The sequence below is a fragment of the Callospermophilus lateralis genome, chromosome 6 (assembly GCF_048772815.1).
Source record: "Callospermophilus lateralis isolate mCalLat2 chromosome 6, mCalLat2.hap1, whole genome shotgun sequence".
NCBI classification, from domain to species: domain Eukaryota; kingdom Metazoa; phylum Chordata; class Mammalia; order Rodentia; family Sciuridae; genus Callospermophilus; species Callospermophilus lateralis.
In genome coordinates this window covers 33,888,166-33,909,578 of record NC_135310.1, presented here as the reverse complement: position 1 = coordinate 33,909,578, position 21,413 = coordinate 33,888,166, and the positions used below count along the sequence as shown (strand labels likewise).

General features: G+C 37.0%; 2 protein-coding genes and 1 pseudogene across 2 annotated transcripts; all 3 read left to right on the top strand.

The window, feature by feature from the left end:
• The first annotated feature begins 2,950 nt into the window (after positions 1–2,950).
• Taar8 (trace amine associated receptor 8) lies at positions 2,951–3,991 on the top strand. The gene has a single exon (XM_076859722.2). The coding sequence runs from the start codon at positions 2,951–2,953 to the stop codon at positions 3,989–3,991; it is 1,041 nt and encodes a 346-aa protein (XP_076715837.2).
• Positions 3,992–11,094: 7,103 nt separating this feature from the next.
• Positions 11,095–14,351, top strand: LOC143401820 (trace amine-associated receptor 6-like; annotated as a pseudogene).
• Positions 14,352–20,093: 5,742 nt separating this feature from the next.
• On the top strand, positions 20,094–21,166 carry LOC143402316 (trace amine-associated receptor 7a). The gene has a single exon (XM_076859721.2). The coding sequence runs from the start codon at positions 20,135–20,137 to the stop codon at positions 21,164–21,166; it is 1,032 nt and encodes a 343-aa protein (XP_076715836.1). The 5' UTR covers positions 20,094–20,134.
• The last annotated feature ends 247 nt before the right edge of the window (positions 21,167–21,413 follow it).

Below are 21,413 nucleotides of genomic sequence, written 5' to 3'. Positions count from 1 at the left end.
TTCTATGAGTACAATTTTAGTCTCATCAGTAATATAATTGTGAATGGCAACCAATGGTTCTCCATTTTTATTTAACTTGACACATGTACAACATTTGACACTCTTTGCTATTCCCTCTTTGTCAAATATCTTTCATCCCATGGAGTCTGTTTCCTATTTTTCCATATGTATTTCTTGCTACTCTTTCTCTTTTAGGTATAACTTTGAAGTTGGTGCTCCTCTAGCTCCTTCTGTTCTCACTGTGCACACTCTGTCCAGTCAACAAACACCGAGAGTCTTTGCATCCTTGGTGTTGTGGTAGGTGTGCACCAGGCATTTGCATTCACTCCCATGGTTTCAAAAGCCCCAGAATGTAAAAAAGTCCCACTTGTCTATCTCTGTCCCAATTTCCTTACTAAGCTGAAAACTTAGTGACAATACTACCTAGTAAGGAACTCTAGCTTCAAGCCCCTTCAATCACAGTATACCCAACCCATCATCTTTATCTTATAAAAGTATTCTTTCTCCTCTATGCTGTATCATTTGGGGGGCACATTTAAAACCTGAAAATCACCCTTGTCTCTTGTCGCCATCATGCAGCCCTAAGCCCCTACATCCTTTCAGTCTTTAAATTTCATGCATCATATTTTCAGAATACAGGGGGACAAGGTCACTAACTGAGAGGTGGTGAAATCAAGCTATGTCTGAGAATTTATAAAGAATGTATGATAGCATTACCAAGAAGAACTTGGTAGATAATTAATTGAATGATTGTTTTTGTGTTCCATCTTTAATATATACTCTTCTACTTTTATTCAAATATATTTTTAAATATTTTTATCCTAAGATACAGATGATATTTCTGTTTTCAAGTTCTAAATACACTGCTGTGGAGGAGAAAAGAGTCTTTATCACCTCCCACTGGATTGCTGCTCTGTGGGATCAAAGGTAACATCTTTCTCAGATGTAAAATCCTTTTATGGAGCTTCAACCCTTAATCTCTCTCCCAACTCCCTAAATTCCTGAAAGTAGTTCTCAAGCCAGGCTCTGGGTCAGCAAAGGCTATTATTATCACAACTGGCTGGCCTTAGTCCTCTACACGTTTCTGCCTGGAACTTTTTCCATTGCTACTGTGAAGGGTATTTTTTGCTTCACTGTCGAGTTGCAATTACAAATAGAATATTTAATATGTGAAATGAAGTAGGCAGGATGGTTCTCTGGCTATGCAATTAGTGCAGAGGTTTAGAACCTTATGATTGGGATTTGAAGTATATAGTTGTTGTCTTAAATTTTTTTTTCAGTAGTGAACGCAAAGCCTCAGGCATGCTGGGGAGCCTCTCTGCCACTGAGCTGCACCACCAACTCTTTTTCTTTTGAGAAGGGTCATACTAAGTGGCTCAGGCTGGCTTTGAACTTTCAGTTCTCCTGCTTCCTGAGTAGCTGGCATCACAGGTATGTGTCACCACACGCAGCTTGAATGTCTTAGCAATTTTGTCTTTGAATTTGTGTATTGTTTGATGAAATCCAAAGGGACAACAAAGTATGTACTAGATGCTTGAAACCTCCAATTACCCATGGTCTTGCCCTACACCATACCCCCTGCTTCCTGATGGATTCTTGTTTACCTGCATCTCCACTTCATAGCACCCAAATCTTTTTCCTTTCCTGGCCACCTTGCCACTTTCTTACCACCCTTGCAGAGGTCCAGTTACCAGATGGAGAAAGTTGTGGTGAGGAGTTCCCTCTGAAGTCTCAGCTCTAGGCACAGGCTACTGTTCCCATCTCAGGCTTGTAGATTCATAACTCTTTAATGGGTATCTTAGCAGGGCTAAGTCACTTACCATCACAGTGCAGGTATCAAGTTCTTTCTGGTTTGAAGATTGCAGTTTCTTGGGGTGAGGGGGTCACCTCTCTGCCTTTGGTTTAGTGACAAGTCCAAGAGTAAGAAAGATGCCTAAGTTATCTTCTTTCCCCTGATCCTGGCCTTGGTATATTGGCTCAGAGACTGACAAGAGGGAAACCTAGTAGTGGGTGGGTCACATGCATGCTGGGGGTAGGGCATTCAGACAACTGTGATATTCTTTACTTACCCCACAAAAATTTTTGTACTCAAGGAGATGGGACTTTACACAGCAAATAGCAAATTGACAGGTTAAGAAAGGCTATAAATTTAAGAAAAAGGGTTTATACTTCAGAAATTTTCATGACAAATTTTTTCTGCATTTTTGAAAATGTTTCTTTTCCCTTATTAATTTTTATTTTGCATGGAGTTTTGCAAATTATGTGGACACACTTGCAAATAATAATAGGTAATGATATTGTAAAATATTGGGTTAAGCTATGTTGGGGCAGTTGAATTTGAAGAAATCTTTTTGTTATGAAAATCAGAAATGCTTCTAGAAATTAGCAGAGCACAGTGAAACATGTTTTACAGAAGAACTTATTAATTAGAATCATCAAAAGTAAGTTTCCTTTCATGATTCACACCTTACACTGTAGGGATTTCTTGTGGGGGGGGATTTAGGATGAGTGAACCTGATTGGCTCACTTCCTAAAGCATCCTGGGAGATGCAAACCTAATAAAAGGTGACTTCTCAAATATGTCATTATATGTAATTATCCTTTGCAAGTAAGAGCTTCACAGGTGTAAAGAACCAGGTATTTGAGTAGCAAAATTTCTTCAATTATTCACATAATGTGATTCCTAGGCTGATGAAAATTCACAGTAGATTTGGGATTAACTAGGCAGTTTAGACAGAAATAACTATATGATTAAAGAGAGAATGGTTTTTTGAGTTTTAACATTTATTTAACTTTCTTCATAAATAAAATGGAAAAATGATACACTCTGAGGCAAGATTCCTAGGTAGTTGCTCAGATATGCAGTTTGATTCTTTTTAATTTTCAGGACGCAAAATAAATATTTCCTACCACAGAAGGGAGAAATACCACAAGCATCAAATTGCAAAACATGACAAGCAACTTTTCCCAACCAGTTTTGCAGCTTTTCTATGAGAACCTGAATGGGTCCTGTATTAAAACTCCCTACTCTCCAGGGCCCCGGGTGATTCTCTATGCAGTGTTTGGCTTTGGGGCTGTGCTGGCTGTGCTGGGAAACCTGCTGGTGATGACTTCTGTTCTCTACTTCAAGCAGCTGCACTCTCCAACCAATTTCCTCATCGCCTCTCTGGCCTGTGCTGACTTTTTGGTGGGAGTGACTGTGATGCCCTTCAGCATGGTCAGGTCCGTGGAGACCTGCTGGTACTTTGGAGCCAAATTTTGCACCTTTCACAGTTGCTGTGATGTGGCATTTTGCTACTCTTCTCTCTTCCACCTGTGCTTCATCTCCATCGACAGGTACATTGCTGTTACCTACCCTCTGGTCTATCCCTTCAAGTTCACAGTATCTGTGTCAGGAATTTGCATCTGCATTTCCTGGATCTTACCCCTGGTGTACAGTGGTGCCGTGTTCTATACAGGTATCAGTGATGATGGTATGGAAAACTTAGTAAGTGCACTTAACTGTGTAGGTGGCTGTCAAATTGTTGTCAATCAAGATTGGGTTTTGATAGATTTTCTGTTATTCTTTATACCTACCCTCATTATAGTCATTCTATATAGTAATATTTTTATGGTAGCTAAGCAACAAGCTATAAAAATTGAAACCAGTATGGGTAGTAGTGAAACAGAATCATCTTCAGAGAATTACAAAGCCAGAGTGGCCAGGAGAGAGAGAAAAGCAGCCAAAACCCTAGGGGTCACGGTGGTAGCATTTCTGATCTCATGGTTACCATACATAATAGACATATTAATTGATGCTTTTATAGGCTTTATCACCCCTGCCTACATTTACGAAATTTGCTGTTGGTGTGCTTATTATAACTCAGCCATGAACCCTTTAATATATGCATTATTTTACCCTTGGTTTAGAAAAGCCATAAAACTTATTTTAAGTGGAGAAATTTTAAAGGGTAGTTCATCAAACATAAGTGTATTTTCAGAAAAAGTGTAAGCATTAAGTGGAAGGAAGCTAAAGATAGTTTCAAAATTATGTGCTTATGATGAAATTAAATGTACAACATGAATAAACTTAATTTGATCAGTTTCAGTCTCTAGTATTTCACCTTTTTCTTTCCTCCTCTCTCTCTCCTTGATCTTCTTCCTCTACCCTACTAGTCTCCCTTACATTTCATGAGATACTTTTTTCCATTTGTCTCTCTAGCTTCTAGGTAGGAGATCAAAATAGGACTCTGCAGTCTGGCTTATTTAGCTTAAGAAGATGCTCTCTAGTTTCTTCTTTTCCCCAGCAAATGACATAATTTTTTAATACTTTATGGCTTAATAACACTTCATTATGCATGTATACCACATTTTCTTTATCCATTCATCTGTTGATGGAGACCTAATTTGGTTCCATAATGTGGTGATTGTAAGTTGCTCTAATAAAAACATTGGTATGCGTGTATTGCTGTAGTGTGTTAGTTTTAATTATAAAAGGAAGTCTTTTGTCAAAAGTTCTTGTCTATTTTCCTCAAAATGAACTGGACTATTAGTACAGTTCCACTCCTCTCTTCTGAACCTCATTTATTCACACAAATGAGCTGTAAATGTTTTTGACAGCTGCAAGTCAAGTTACTGCACAGCCATGGACACGCTGAAGATGGAAAACAACTTCACTCTGCAAGACTCTGCAAAATAACATCTGACCTTGAGAAAAATTACTGAGCTAGGTATCTCAATCTTGGTGAGCTTTGGTTCCCAAGTTGTTTGCTTCAGCCAAAGGGAGGCTGCAGAACTGTTGCAATCCCCTTATGCCTGGGGTGTAGCCATAGAAATGCCATGCCTCTCACATATATGTTCTATTATTAAAAATACAAGATTGTTGTGATTGATAAAAGATATATCTATTTAAGGTCTTGCTTAAACCATAATAACTTAATCCATAATAGTCCATGTGTGTTTTCTCAATTAGGTAGTACTAAGACTACAACAAGTACATGATGTGGACCTCTGTATATTTTTATGAATTTAGAAATGATCTGTGGAAGTTACAAAGAATTACTATGGTTTGTCTCAGTTTCAGTCAGGATTAGGGTAACTTTCCCAATTATTTGGTGGTAGGACTATGAATAACCCATCAAGAACAAGTTATAAGACATCATAGGGGATGGGGGCTTAGCTCAGTGGTGGAGTGTTTGCTTAGCATATGTGAGGCCTTGGTTGCCAACCCCAGCATAGTGAAAAATAAAAACATAAACAAACAAAAAATATACTATAGCCCATCATTAACACCTAGGTTCTCTGAGAGAGCTACCAAGGTGGTTGGGAATTACTGATTTTTGTTTGTTTCAAAACATCATTTTTTGGTGCATTATAATTATGCATCATAGTGGGATTTGTCATAACAAATTTGTACACACAATTTAACAATAAACTGGTCACTGTTGCTTCCCAATACCACTCCTGATTTGGTATTACTGTAACAGAGTTTATTTATTACTGATGAACTAGTAGATGCTTAACTGGAATTTATGAGGTCATGATGTTTTTAAAACCTGTGAAAATACTTTTCTTGTTTTTATTTATCATGCTTTTGACTTATATCTCATTCTTCATTGTTGACTCACTGCAGCCCATTTAAAGGTCAGTCTTAAACAATGACATTTCAGCTTTGCATTTATATTCAAAAAAGCAGTGACTCATTAGTAATATTAATTTAAAAATCAAATTATTTGACATGAGTATTAAGTGATGTCTTTATGCCTTTGGATGCCTAAAAATTTATTACCTACAATACTTTTTCCTTTATTTTTATGATTTATTTTAAAATACATTTTATTGTATATATTTGAAGTGAATGACATATTATATGGGATCTATAAGCATAGTGACATTGTTACTGAAATGTTATAAATTGTGTCACATAGCTACTTTGTTGTTAAAAGAACTGCTAAAATCTACTAATGTTAACAGAAGTCCCTAATGTAATAGAATTTCATAAATGAGACTCCTCTTGCAAGGTTAGATCTCTAGGCTTATTTACACTATGGTTTTTCTTCTTTGCATCATTTGACCTATATTTCCTCATTACCTCCCCTCTCCATATACTAAATTTAAAAATTAATTATGTTGAAGTACATAAGCAATAATTTTGAAACATTTTTATCTATACACAGGTACATTTCTGTACTTTATAAATCATAATTTGGGGTTGACTAAAAATATCATGTTATTGTATTTTTTTTATTTCCAGAAACTCTGTGTTCATTATTTCAGTACCTAACACACTGCCTTGCACTTTTAAGTTTATAAGGATATTTTTCAATTAAGTTAATGATCAGTTATCCTTTATTTTCACCTGCCAATAAGGATCTATTAGTCCTTTTACATTTAAAAAAACTCTACTACTTTCTTCTTTATTTCACTTCTATGATATTGTTTCATGTCTTATAAATATTCTGAGATAAGACTTTTATAGATTGTTTTATTCAAGGAACTTTCAAAACATACCTTTGTTAAGATTGATTTTCAGAAATCCCATAATTCTGTTAGCCAAACAGACAATTTGAGTATTGTACACAATGTTGAAAAATATATTCTTTTATAATTAGAAATCAGAGCTGAGGAGAAACAGCAGGGTTCTGTTGAAAGAGTGTCTTGTCTGATTCAAACAATGATATGAATTCAAAGGTAAATTCTTCATGTCAAATTAATAATTACATCTCCATGAGAGATAGCAGAAATCCAAATAAACAGATTAATGATAATATATCTACATAAATAAAATGATATTTGTTTAAACTGCCTATATTCCATTCTTTTTATGTTGGTTTTTAGATTTAGCATTTTGTTTTTCTTATTGTTGATATTAAGTAAAATAATTATTTATTATTATCATTATTATTTGCAGTACTGTGGATTGAACCTGGTGGCTCTTTACCACCTAATACATCTGCAGCCCCTTTTTTATTTTTTATTCAAGGCAGGGTCTTGCTAAGCTATTGAGGCTGCCCTTCAAATTGCAATTCTTCTACCTCTCCTCCCAAGTTTCTGGAATTATAGAAATGCAACTACACACCCAGTTCAATTAAAGGAATTTTTAACAAAGTGTTAAGCTTTGAAGAGATTCCATGTACTACATTTTGGAGCTGAGTTGTTGAGTCTGTCTTCAAAAATCAATGCTTTACTGACATTGTGAACCAGTTAGAAAAACCAGTATTTCCAGAAATAAGTCAGAGATGATTCTCCCAGACATTACATGGGAGTTGACATTTATACTTTATTCTTTTCAAACACACACACACACACACACACACACACACACACACACACACACCACAGGTATACATGAGTCTAATGCCATAGGGCAATATTTCATCATTTCCTAAGGTCAATACTAAGCTAAGCTTTACAGACCATATCAACAATAACAACATACAAGGTCCCTGTAATGATACATGCTAGTTAAATTTGTGAAGTAGGCCAAACCCATTTGGCTGTCCTCTATCTGCCCATTTTCTACTTTTTACTCTCTCCTAGGAGCTCCCCTACATTTCCAGGTGTAACTTGCTCGTGTTATATCCTTTCGCACCAGTGAGACGACCTGCTAATTTGCTAAATAAATTAAATTTTTAAAAATAAAATTTTTTAATCTTTTAAAAATTTGTTCTAATTAATTATACATGACAGTAGAATGTCTTTTGATACATAATACATGAATTGAGTATAATTTCTCATTCTTCTGGTTGGACATGATGTAGATTCACTCTGTTCGAGTAATCATATGTGTACATAGGGTAATAATGTCTTATTCATTCTTTTCATTCAGACGCAATCACTTGATGTCATATGGTGAAATATTCAATCACCACCTGGGGTTAGTAGCACACCAAGAACCATATTTCAAAAAAAGTGTTTTATCTGCCACTGAAAATAGCCTAGCCTTGTTCTAGAACCCCAGGGAAGTGCATTGCATTTCTCCAGTGGAGCCTCCCATAACATCTATACTGCAACTTTTTCTGCAACTAACATCTCTAGAACCACAGAGTTGTCAATTTGCATAGCTGTTATACTATATTTCCATCTCACTGTACAGTCAGACCCTGTTCTAGGCCCCACAAAAATCTGGCAGACAATTTTGTTACCCACTGTATGGAATAAAGTGGTATTCTCCCCCCCGCCCCAGTTTAGGGAATTATCCCAGAGCCTTATTCATATTAGGCAAGCACTCTAGACACTGAGCTACATCCCCAGCCCAGAGTGGTATTCCAAAGCATGGAATCTGCTGTTTCCAGATCCTATAGAGGTCTATCAGGGATTGTGTTTCCTTCTTTGCTGGAGGAGACATACAAGATGCTATAATTTGTCCTTTAATTTGAATGGGTCTTCTTTAACAACTTTATTGATGGCTCCTGAATCTTAAAATGGCCTATCTCCAAAATTCTAGTAAGCACACATCTTACCAAGCCTCCTATGTGTTAGGTACCACTTGCTCAAATGCCCTGAAGAATATATTATCAATGTTCCAGATCAATGTGATTTAAACTAGGATGCCTAAGCAGTTCAGACCGCTTTCTTGAAGAGAGATATGAACAATTCTAGCAATGTCTCTCTGAGTATGCCACAACAACACAGCAAATAATAGCATCATTTTGAGGGTGGTAATACATCATATCAAGGCTGATTAGAGATATGGGTTGAGAAAATATAAAACTTATTGAAAATGTTGGTCCAAATCTGATGGGTCATCAGGCTGTTAGATATATAAGGCAGAGTTTCTCAACCAATGGCATAATAATGTGCTGAAAATGGTTTACATGTAACCAGGAGATACTGATTCACTCACTACTCAGGGCAGTCAGATTTGGCCACTGCTCTTAGCAAGAAGACTCAGGCCACAATCAGCTGTACTGAATGGCTTCTGATATTGCCCAATGTGCAGGCAGGATCTGGCACTGTGGTGTCTTTTCTGCAGGTAACAAACAAGGTGGGAAAAATTCATTCCTTCCTATTCTTCTATGGCATCCTATAGGAAAGGACACAATCCTTAATACTTTGTAGTTGCTTTAATTTTTGAATTATTCACCCTTAACTGTAATATGCCCTTTGTCATATAACTCTGCAGCTTCTCAAGTGAAGAGTGAGAACAATAGTGACCGTGTGCAGGTTCTGAGCCCAGGTCTTATGAAGCCTTACTCTTTTTGCTTGCTTTATTGAACCTCTGCCTTCATCACTAGCACATGCTCTGGTTTCTCTCAGATCTGAGGAGGATGAGAGATACAGGAAACACACTGTAGCAATGACAAAGCACCCTTCTCCTAAGTTGCTGGAGCTTAGTGTCTATCTGGCTCAGTCTTAGTTAAATGTGTAAGAAACAAATGCTTAATGTTAAATGAACTTAAGAATTGGTGTTTGTTGCATACAATTGCCAACTGACGAACATTGTAGTATGTTTTATATTATGTCAAAGCAAAAACTTTCACTGGACAAAGAACACTTCATCCACGACTACTGCAGTAGGGGAGAAAGGCCAGAACTCTAGTCTAATAAACTCAACATCACAAAAACTAGGGCTGGAGAGTTTTTGAGAACTAAGGGTGAGGAGGTTGTGGCCACCTCTGTTTGCTGATTGGCCTTACCAAAAGGAAAGTAAACTTTCTCCTATCTTGACAACAGGAAGTAGCTTTTCAACTTGGAGTGAGGCACTTTCTGAAGCTAAGCTCCTTCCCTACATTACACAGAGACTGGGAGATAGAGATGTTTATATTACCATCAATGGCTTCCAGGTGCTCAGAAAAGATATTCCTGGTTTGTAAAACTGTCAAAAAGGTTTCATAGAGTTTTACATCTGAAAGGGGCTGAAGAAGTGTTTAGAATTTCAATTTTTCTAAATGTTTGTCAGGGGCCTTGAGTTAAGAGGAATGCTGTTTTAAATTTTGTTGAGCTTAAGGGAAGGTTAAAGTTATTGTAGTCATTTATAAAAATTCTACAATATAAAGGAAATGTGTCATTACCTCAGATGACTTATCCTGATACCCTACATTCCCTCTCTTACCCTATTCTGAGGAGCATGTGTTACCAGGTACAATGAAGTGAGAAGATGGTGAACAGAGACTTAGAACACTCATGGAGATGAGGTGCACCTTCTGCAAAGATTCATATTCACAGCAACATCTTCCTTCTGTGATACAAAGAGACTGAGCAAAAGTGGTGACCTAAGGTTGTCACTGATTTTAAGCAACTATTGGAGGGAGATTGTGGAAATTGTGTTTTAGGAATTAAAGAAGCCAGTGTTTGAGATGCCATGACCCAGGAGAAATAAGACTAGCAGAGGAGAGAGAAGCATACTGTATTGCTTTTGCCCTTAAGGATTTTTCCAGATTCGACAGTGTTCCCTGGTTAAAGACAGTGACAAAGAAGAACATAATTGCTATAAAATTAAGTAGAGCTTTGGCACTCTTACATAGCTGGTCAGGCAAAAATTGGAGTTTGGGTTTGCCACAGAAGAAGACCAAAGTAAATACCCCAATCCTCCAAAAAATACCCCCAATACCCCAATTTCAAGGGAGACCTCTGACTAAGGGAAAATCAGAAAAATATTAGCTTTCACTAGTTCTAAACTTTAAACTGGACACATCAAATACCTGTTCTGGTTATACTTTGCCAGGCTGAAGAAATCTAAATCCTCCCTGGAAGAAAGCAAAACAACATTATTCAGATTCTCTGCAGTTTTCATACCTAATCAGCAGTACTCAATGAAAATAACAAAGCATTCCATGAGCTAGGACTAACTGAACACTAAGTGGAAAGAAAGACCCATCAAGGACCTGGATGTTGGGACTAACAGCCTTGGATCTTAAAAAAGAAATTTCAACAGAAAACTGAAACATATAAAGAGCAAAATGGAAAATACTGAAATAAAAAGTTTAATTATAGCTTAAGAGCAGATTAAAAACTGTAAAAGAGGATTAGTGAACAAAAACTGGTAAATAGAAAATATCCAGAGAATAATTTTGAGTTTTGAAAATACAGAAAACAGTTTAAGTCTTATAGGTCATAATAAAAAGGTCTAAAGTAGTATATCATGATCCCCAAATGCTTAAAGTTGGATGAGTAATGCAGAACCAGTATCTGAGGATCTACTTCACTGACAGTTTTTTCAACATAGATGAAAGGCATGTAGACCACCTAGACATAGGAGTTATTCAAAAGCTGCTTGCTACTGCTATCATGAAGGTGGCATTAAAGATAAAGTCATCTGCTGGGTGTGGTGGTGCAGACCTCTCTCTAATCTGAGTGACTTGGGAGTCTGAGGCAGGAGGATCCCCAAGTTTAAGGCCAGCCTCAGCAATGAAGTGAGGCCCTAAGCAACTTTGCAAGACCCTATCACAAAATAAAATATAAAAAAGTCTGGGAATGTAGCTCAGTGATAAAGTAGACCTGGGTTCAATCCTGTGTGTGTGTGTGTGTGTGTGTGTGTGTGTGTGTATGTGTATAAAAGTCACCTGCTTTGCACATGTGAATTGTGCATTGTGACTTATAGGAATTTCCTATGCAGCTTTTTGGAATTCCTACTACTCTTTAAGCAGCACATTACCTGTACAATGGACTGATTAGCAACCACAAGATAAGAACTATGACCAAGATTCCAAGAAAATTGGTGTGAAATGTCAATCGGGCCCTCTGCAGTCATATTGAACTCAGAAATATCAAGTAACTGTGATAAGGCAGAGTTTGAACAAGAACTGCAGAGTGTTTCTAATTTCCTGCACAGACAAAATCAGCAGGAGACTAAGGAGAGATGAAGGGATGAAAAGATGGAAATAATACTGGGAAGAAAAGTTTGATAGAGCAAAATCTCTTGAGAAGTAGAATTAAGAACATCTGGATTTCTCCAAAAGTGTAACTTTTTTTTTCCCCAGAGATAGAGAAAGAACCAATTATAATACGTTGATTCTCAAGTCTAAAATAACCAAACCAGGAAACTGTGAAATTGGTAACAAATAGGTGCTTTGTAGCTTGTGCAAAAGAGATCACCGGATTCATAGCTCTTCCAAGGCCTGGAGGAGATGTGCTGTATTGCCGGGAGGCCAGTACCCCACCAGGGTAGATTCCTGCTCAGGAGGTGTGAGCTGCTTGAGAAATAGAAAGTCTGAAATAATTAGTAAGAAATAACAGAGACAGAAATTTAATTAAAAAAGAGTGCCTGATAGGTCTTCTAGTCCTGATAGGAGCTGGAACTGAACAACTAAAAAGTGGCTCTGGTTCTTTATTTATGGGAGAGTTCATCAAAAGTTTCAGCGGCAGGAGTTTGGGTAATCTTGTTTTGGTGCTTGCTTCTCTGTGTGGCAGGGGTCTTGAAATAAACAAGTTGGTTGGCATTTTGGCAAGTCACACTCATCTCCGAGAGGCTGTATGGCTCCAGCAGGTCACCCCATCTCTGATGCTGTGCTGCACCTTATTTTTTTAATTAGGTATATATGACAGCAGAATGCATTTTGATTCATTGTACACAGTTGCAGCACAATTTTATACTTCTATGTTAGTACACGATGTAGCATCGCACCAAATGTGCAGTCACACATATACCTAGGGTAATGATGTCCATCGAATTCCATCATCTTTCCTATCCCCCATACCCCTTCCCAACCTCTCCCTCCCCTTTGTCCCATCAGAGTTCCTCTATTTTTCCCATGCCCCACCACCACCGTTATGGATTAGCATTCACTTATTAGAGAGAACAAAAACTGAATGCTATTGGCACCAAAACAGACATGTAGACCAATGGTACAGAATTGAAGACACAGAGACAAAACCACATAAACACAGTTATCTCATACTAGACAAAGGTGCCAAAAATATACATTGCAGAAAAGATAGCCTCTTCAACAAATGGTGCTGGGAGAACTGGAAATCCATATACAGCAGAATGAAAAAAAAAAAAACACAAAACAAACAAAAAACCTATATCTCACCATGCACGAAACCCAACTCAAAGTGGCTCAAGGACCTAGAAATTAGACCAGAGACCCTGCGCCTAATAGAGAGAAAAAGTAGGCCCAAATTTCCATCACATTGAATTAGGCCCCAACTTTCTTAACAAGACTCCTAAAGTACAAGAAATAAAATCAAGAATCAATAAATGAGATGGATTCAAACTAAAAAGCTTCTTCTCATCAAAAGAAACAATCAATGAGGTGAAGAGAGAGCCTACATTTGGAGCAAATTTTTGCCACATGCAGGTCAGATAGAGTACTAATCTCCAGGAGATAAAAAGAGCTCAAAACAAAAAACAAAAACAAAGCAAAACAAACAAACAAAAAACACCAAAAAAACAAACAACCCAATCAATAAATGAGCTGTGCTGAATTTTCAATGGAGCTAGGTAGGAAGCCAAGTGAACCCAGAATTCCCAAACCAGCAGGATTGTGCTGGGAGTTCCTGATACTAGGCTTTCCTGCCTGATGGCTTTGATCTGGTTCATGCACAGTTCATGGATGGCTCCTGGCAGTATTGGGCACATTATAAGTTTAGGAAATGGTCAACATTCCTTTTTCCATCGTGAAAGCCATGGTCATTTTGTAGGAGATGGAACCTGCAAAGACCATCCAGATCTGCTTTGGTAGAAGAAGCCAGACTGCACCTCATCCTTCAGATAGTTTGGGAGACATTTCTGCAGTTTTCACACTTGCTGTGATGTGGAATTTTACTCTTCTCTCTTCCACCTACGTTTTATCTTCATCTACAGGTACAGTGCTATTACTGACTCTTTGGTCTATCCTATTGAATCCACAGTGTCTGTGCTGGGAATTTGCATTGGCATCTCCTGGACCCTGTGCCTGGTGTTCAGAGGTGCTGTGTTCTACACAGGTGTCAGTGATGATGGAGTGGAGTGATTATCCAGTGCCGCAACTTCATAGTAGGTTGTCAGCCTACTATACATCAAATTTGGATTTTGGCAGATTTTCTGTTATTTTTCACTCCTACCTCTATTTTAATAATTTTGTATAGTAATATTTTTTACGTGGCCAGAAAAACAGGCTAAAAGGGTTAAAAATATTAGCAAATCATCCTCAAAGAGTTACAAAACCAGGGTGGCCAGGAGAGAAAGAAAAGCAGCCAAAACCCTAGAATCACAGTGGTAGCCTTTGTCATCTCATGGTTTCTGTATTCAATTCATTGATTGATTCTTTGGTGATTTTATAAGTCCTTCCTATGTTTATGAGGTATTTTGCTGGTTTAGTTATGGTAACTCTTTTCTAAATTCTTTGACTTATACTTTATAATACCCTTGGTTTAAGAGATCAATAAAACTTACTATGACCAGCCATGTACTAAAAGACCTTTCAACAACCATACATTTATTTTTCTAAATCAGCTAACTTTGATAGAGGAATTCATTGACATCATGGGAATTTCCCAGGCATTATGACAGTTAACACAGGAAATGCATATGATACATTAAATTGAAGAGGGGAAATGTCACCTCAATTCTACAGCATAACCTTCATGCTAGTGGCTTCTTGGTGAAATAAACATCCTGAAGCATTTGAGAGAAACATTATTTACTAAATGATAACTGACACAAGATGCACACTTCCCAGATTCCGCAAACCTGCCTAGTTCCTTGCTTTGCTCTGTGATTGATTATTTTCCCCTTGAAGGCCTTCCATTCATGCTTCAGTTCTGTGCCTTCCAAAGGTTCCATTCCTTCTTCCCTGTCAACATTTTGAACCTGTGCCTTCCTCTACCCTGAATTTACTTGGTTTTAATTTTTAGAAATTTGAGGTTTTTTTTGAAGGGGTCCAGTCTTTCTTCCGCTCCTATTAGGACTCTTAGTTATATACAGCAACCATTTCAGGCTCAGAATGGAATCACATTTTGTATTTTGGGAGTTTTTTTTTTTTTTCTTTTTTACAAATGCGGGAATAACCATGAGCAAATAGTACAACTTCTGCAATTGCTATTGCAGAGTGATTGTCTTAGATTAGGTTGTTTTCCTTGTTCTGTAAGGTTTTATATTGTATCTCCTAGTATTAATGTAGGGCAATTTTCTTTTCGTTTTCTATAAATGCTATCCAATGTTTGTATACTGTTGTAGATAAAAAAATAATAATGCAGGCTAGGGTTATAGCTCTGTTGGTAGAGTGCTTGTCTTGCATGCACAAGGCCTGGATTCTGGGTTCAATCCTCAGCACCATACAAAAAAAAAAAAAAGAAATGGCTATAGGGCATTTGCAAAAAAAATATTGTTAAGTACCTTACCTTATATCCCTTTTATTTTAAGAAAAGAGCCAGGTAAAGATTCCCCAACCTCATAATGACAAAGATGTTTATTGTATAACTCTCATCTATTAATGGGAATAAACCCCTAGATTAATATGGGATAAGTTAAATAAATTATACCTATATATGTAATAGAATTTTATGAAGTCACTAAAAAGCTGTAAGAAGTTCTGCACAAATTGACATAAAACAAAAAGACTCATGCAGATTACAAAAGAATTTAGGTAATCTGGCATGAATACATGTTCATATGTTTTTGCAAAGTCTAATTTTATATATGATAGAGTGAGTTGGGGAATATACCTTGTAAATTTATTCTATCATTTCAATATTTGTGATAAAATAAAAACACTAAAATTTGAGTTGCCACTTCACATATCTAAGTTCTCATATGAGCATTGAAATTAGCTGTGTCTGTTTGTTTGCATGTTTTAATTTAAGGTAAATATCTTTTGAGAATATATCGTGACATATTATTATTGACCTAATGATACTATGACTTAGCATTTATTTGTTAGGAACTACAACTTAAAGTGATTAATGTATCTTGAGAATTACAATGTAAAATTATTAAAGTTTTTTTTTCATGTTTTGAGCAGATCTTTAAGATTTTCTAACTCTCCTTTCACTAAACATTAATTATGTGCTGTAGTTAGAAGTTATTGAAACTATAAGAATAACTCACAAAATCCATTCCTTCAGAAACCTATAGCTAGTTATCATAGAAAGAAATAATTCAATAATTTGTTAATATGGTAAAATGAAGTCCCAAAAAGTTTGTAATGGTACATTATAATTATACATAAAGGTGGAGTTCATTGTGACATATTTGTATACATATATAGTATAATATGATCAATCTCAGAACTTTGAGAGTTCAGTGAGGGATGATTAACATTAAACAGAGACATGAGGTGGGAGGGAAAGGGAGAGAAAAGGGAAATTGCATGGAAATGGAGGGAGACCCTCATTGTTATACAAAATTACATATAAGAGGTTGTGAGGGGAATGGGAAAATAAACAAGGAGAGAAATGAATTACAGTAGATGGGGTAGAGGGAGAAGATGGGAGGGGAGGGGAGGGGGGATAGTAGAGGATAGAAAGCAGAATACAACAGTTACTAATATGGCATTATGTAAAAATGTGGATGATTCTGCAATCTGTATTTGGGGTAAAAATGGGAGTTCATAACCCACTTGAATCTAATGTATGAATTATGATATGTCAAGAGCTTTGTAATGTTTTGAACAACCAATTAAAAAAAAAAGAGAGAGAGAGAGAGAGAGAGAGAGAGAGAGAGAGAGAGAGAGAGAGAGAAAGTGAAGGAAAGATTAGCACAGATGTAAGAGAGTGAGAAGCTGATGAAGCAGCCAGGGCAAGGTGCCTCTGGCTGAAGGGAGAGCAGTTCCTCTGTTAATGAGTAACTAAACCAGGACTGGATACAAAATAAACTAAGGACACTATCCATGAAAATTAAGCCTGGGAAAGGGAGAGTTCCCCTTCCCTCACCTTTCCAGCCAGCTGGTTTCCAGGAACCTAATTAGCACCATTCACTCCTACCTTTTAGATTGTCAAGGACTTTCCCCTAGGAGTTAACTACTTTCCTTTGAAGTGTAAATACCCCTGTGAAGACTCCAGACCAAAAGCCTTGGCTAGAGGAGCAAGTCTCCTTTATCAAGCTCTGCTTAGGTAAGCACACCTCCTGCCTGAAAATGGTTACACACAATCATAAATCATTTTTGAAACCTTGTCAACCATGTATCGTTTTAGACTAGAAAATTTATGACACTAGATAGCCTATAAATGTTGTGAAAAACTGGTAAGGGGCGCTCAGTGTCTGGAGCTGATCTCCTCTGAGCCTGCTAGTGTAAAATAAAGTTCGGTTTCTCCCACTCTTTGAGCACACTTTGCCGCTACTTACCTGATTCCTGCAACACTCCTACAGGGGAAAGGGGCAACCAGTGAAAGGCACAGACCTTAGAGTCATCCCTTCTACTTGGTAACAGAGCTAGAGAACTTATACACCAACTCCTGTCATTCATTGGATAAGAGCCACTGCCAAGAGCTATCAACTCTGCAGATTTGATGTAAAAGCAAGACCTTGGGGAAAACGTTTCATTGCTGGCAGTTGGAGATCAAGCCAGTGTGCACGGAAGCAAGAAGAGCAAGAGTATAAGACAGAGTATGAGCCCTGGCAGCTGTTACCAGAGGCCTGAACCACACTGACATGGCTCCATACAGACTGTGTGCACGTTAGGGAATGTGAGCTGACACAAGACAGCAGTCAGAGGGACAGATTTTTCCAATGGTCCAGACATGAGGAATATTAGAAATGGGAACTCCTGAATTCTATTATTGCCACTAGGTTTTCTAGACTCACCCTTTCCCTTTGCCCAGTTCTGTTTTCAACAACCTTCTTATGTGTTTTTTAGTCACTAATCTTGTGGTCAGGAGTTTTGGAGACACTGAAAGGCAAATCTTCTCTGTATGGCTTCCACATGGAAGGCCCAGGAGACAGGTATGCAGGATCCAAGTCTGGAAAAGGACAAAAGGGATGTTCAGCTTCAGATAAGGAAGAAAGAATGGGGGAGACACAAAATGAGTCAGAGCTCAGCCTGAGCTTTGTGGGACTTGGGAAAAAAGGCAAAGTCACAAATGCCAGGTCCTAGTCAGGAGGCCCAAACCAGTGAGTAGATAGATCTCAATCCAAGGGATTGAGAGTGAGAAATGGTTTCAGTGATTAGGATCTATAAGGAAACAATAGATTAGGCCTGGGAACCTGGGAAATTGGCCATATATTAAAACTTATTCTGTTGGAATTCTGGAGAATGAACTGACCAACCCAGGAAGCCTATAGGTAAATGAGGCAGATTTAAATTAGAATGCTGACATCTGATTGCTATTTATTTAGTTAACAGAGAGCATTAATTCAAAAGATTATGATATCCAGAAAACTTTTCCTTTACTTGGAAATATTCATCAATATTATCTCCAATTATTTAACATAATTTGCTTTAGAAATCTGCATAGCATTGAAATGTATGAAGATCTAAAATATCATCTACAGAATTAATGGCCAATAAAATCTTAAGAAAACATTTGCAGCATTGGGCAAAGCATTAATATTAGTAAAAATAAAAATGATATATTTTGATATTCTGATCACAAGAAAACTATAACTAGCAAAGGAAATGTATATGTTAAATTTTATGAACAAGAATCATTCTACTTTAGATATGTACATAAAAGCATCATGTTGTACATCCTTTAAAAACCTATAAAAAACACTTAAATTCCAAAAATAAAGTCTATAAAGTAGTAAAATTCACTGCTCAATAGAAAAAGAAACAAGTTGTTTATATGTGTATGAAATATATTCATTCTGTTTATAGTTCCATAAATATATTCTAAAATATATTGCCTTTCCTTGTTCTACACAAAAGCAAATGTTAAAATAATAAAATTCTGTGTTAATTTCAAATTAAAGGGAATGTGTGTGCTCATGTATGTTAAAAATGAAAATTATTTCAATTTTTTTAAAAGTCGTGCAAGTTCTGGCAAATAAGAAACTTTTATTCATTTTTATGTGGTGCTGAGGATCGAACCTGGGTCCTGCCCATGTAGGCAAGCACTCTACCACTGAGCCACAATCCCAGCCTCAATATTTCAAATTTTCTAGAACAGATTTTAAAAGTAAGAAATTGTCTAATATAAGTTATACATTAATATTAAAAATCCAATTAAAAAATTTCCAAGAATCATTTGCCAGAAAAATCTTCTTAAAGCCTAACATGAACCTTGCTCTGGAATTCTAAGAGAAAAAGAAAATGCGTCAAAGGTGAATGGAGTCATATATTGGAATTTTCATATATTGGAATTTCTACATTCTGAAGATTTTTTCTACATTTTATTTTAAAAACACCCTTCCAATAATTCTCACTAAAACAAATAAACCTTAAAAGGAACTACTTTGGGTTTGTACTTACACATCCCTTATTTGATTCCACGAGGAAAACACCTTGTACTCTACTTTTCCAAACAGAATGATTAAAATTAAACCTGTAACATTCCATATAATAAACTAAGAGTCTGAATTTTATTTCCTTGACACAAATTAGTGTACAAAGGAACAAAGGGCATATCTGAAGGAGTTTTAGTGGCAGTCAACTTGAGAATCATTAATAAACAGTTCTCATAAAAATGGAAACGTACTATCCAATAATTAACAAGAGCAAACAATATGGCTTTCAAATTCTGAACAAAGTTTTTTCAGGACAGGTATAATTTCCATTTCAGGAAAAGATCGTATTCATCAGAAAATTAAGAGGGCATTAATTGGGTTTTGACATAAATATAAATATTTAAAAGTTTCTTATTTGCCAGAACTTGCACGATGGGGATTCAATCTCAGGGGGCTTAGGTATTCAAAATCATTAGGTTACTTTCCTGAGGGGATAGAGGGCTCTTGGCATTGCCCTGGCTTTGTTAAGTCAGGATAAGAATGCTAATAAAAGGGGTATTCATTCATGTGAAACAGATCATTCTTTTTAAAGAGAAGCACTTCTCAGATGTGAGGAACTGGGCAAAGCAGATAAATATTTAAAAAAATATTAGTAAATAGCCTTTTCCATAATAATGAAAGTCGGTTGCTTGTAAGTTAGAAAGGAAATAATTTTATGAGATGAGGATATGATTCAGTTTCCAAACATGAAAATAAGGATTTGTAAGTACCAAGAAAAAGGGACAAAATGTACTAACAATTATTGACCTATTTTATATCTTTTTGGTTGTTGTTGAGATTTTCAAAAACTGGAATAATAAACTTGGCTGCAGAGGATGACAGTTTTCCCACGTATGAAAACAGAAAGTCATGAGTGGCGATCTGACCTCTCCTTCAGCAGTCCAGCTGTGCTATGAGAACTTGAACACGTCCTGTATCAAAACCCCCTACTCTCCAGTCCCCCGCCTGATTCTGTATGCAGTGTTTGGCTTTGGGGCTCTGCTGGCTGTTTTTGGAAACCTGCTCGTGATGATCTCAATTCTTCATTTCAAGCAATTGTATTCTCCAGCCAATTTTTTGGTCGCCTCTTTGGCCTGTGCTGACTTCTTGGTAGGAGTGACTGTGATGCCCTTCAGCATGGTCAGGTCGGTGGAGAGCTGCTGGTATTTTGGGGACAGCTACTGTAAATTCCACTCTTGTTTCGAGGGGTCATTCTGTTATGCTTCTATCTACCACTTGTGCTTCATCTCCATTGACAGATACTTGGCCGTTACAGACCCTCTGATCTATCCAACCAAGTTCACTGCATCTGTTTCTGGCATCTGTATTGCCTTCTCCTGGCTCTTTTCAATTATTTACAGCTTTTCCCTTCTCTATACAGGGGCAAATGAAGTTGGGCTGGAGGAGCTAGTAAGTGCTCTCACCTGTGTGGGAGGCTGTCAAATTGCAGTGAATCAGAGTTGGGTTTTGATAGATTTTCTATTATTTTTTGTGCCCATGCTTGTGATGGTAACAGTTTACTCCAAGATTTTCCTCATCGCTAAACAACAGGCTAGGAAAATTGAAAGCATGAGCAATGAAACAGCAAAATCTTCAGAGAGCTACAAAGACAGAGTGGCCAAGAGGGAGAGAAAAGCAGCCAAAACGCTGGGAATCGCAGTGATAGCATTTCTGATATCGTGGTTGCCGTACTTCATCGATTCCGTCATCGATGCCTTCCTGGGTTTCATCACACCCACGTATGTTTATGAAATATTAGTTTGGGTTGCCTACTATAACTCAGCAATGAATCCCTTGATTTATGCTTTCTTTTATCCTTGGTTTCGAAAAGCCATCAAACTAATCGTCACTGGTGAAGTCTTGAGAGAGAATTCCTCAATAATAAACTTGTCTCTTGAGTAGCTTCTTATTTTAATTTGGGAGAATCAAAAAGAGACTCACTTCAGATACATCGTGGGGAGAAGAACTGGTCATACATGTGCAAGATCTCCAAATGTGAAATAACTAAATTATGCTTCAATTTGATCTGAACACTTAAATTCATGTGCAATGGTCTTTGGTAAATATAACATTAAAACCCAATTGTATCGCAAATAGCATGACCTCAGAGGCAGAAATGTCGAAAATCCAACAGCAACTCTGCCATTTA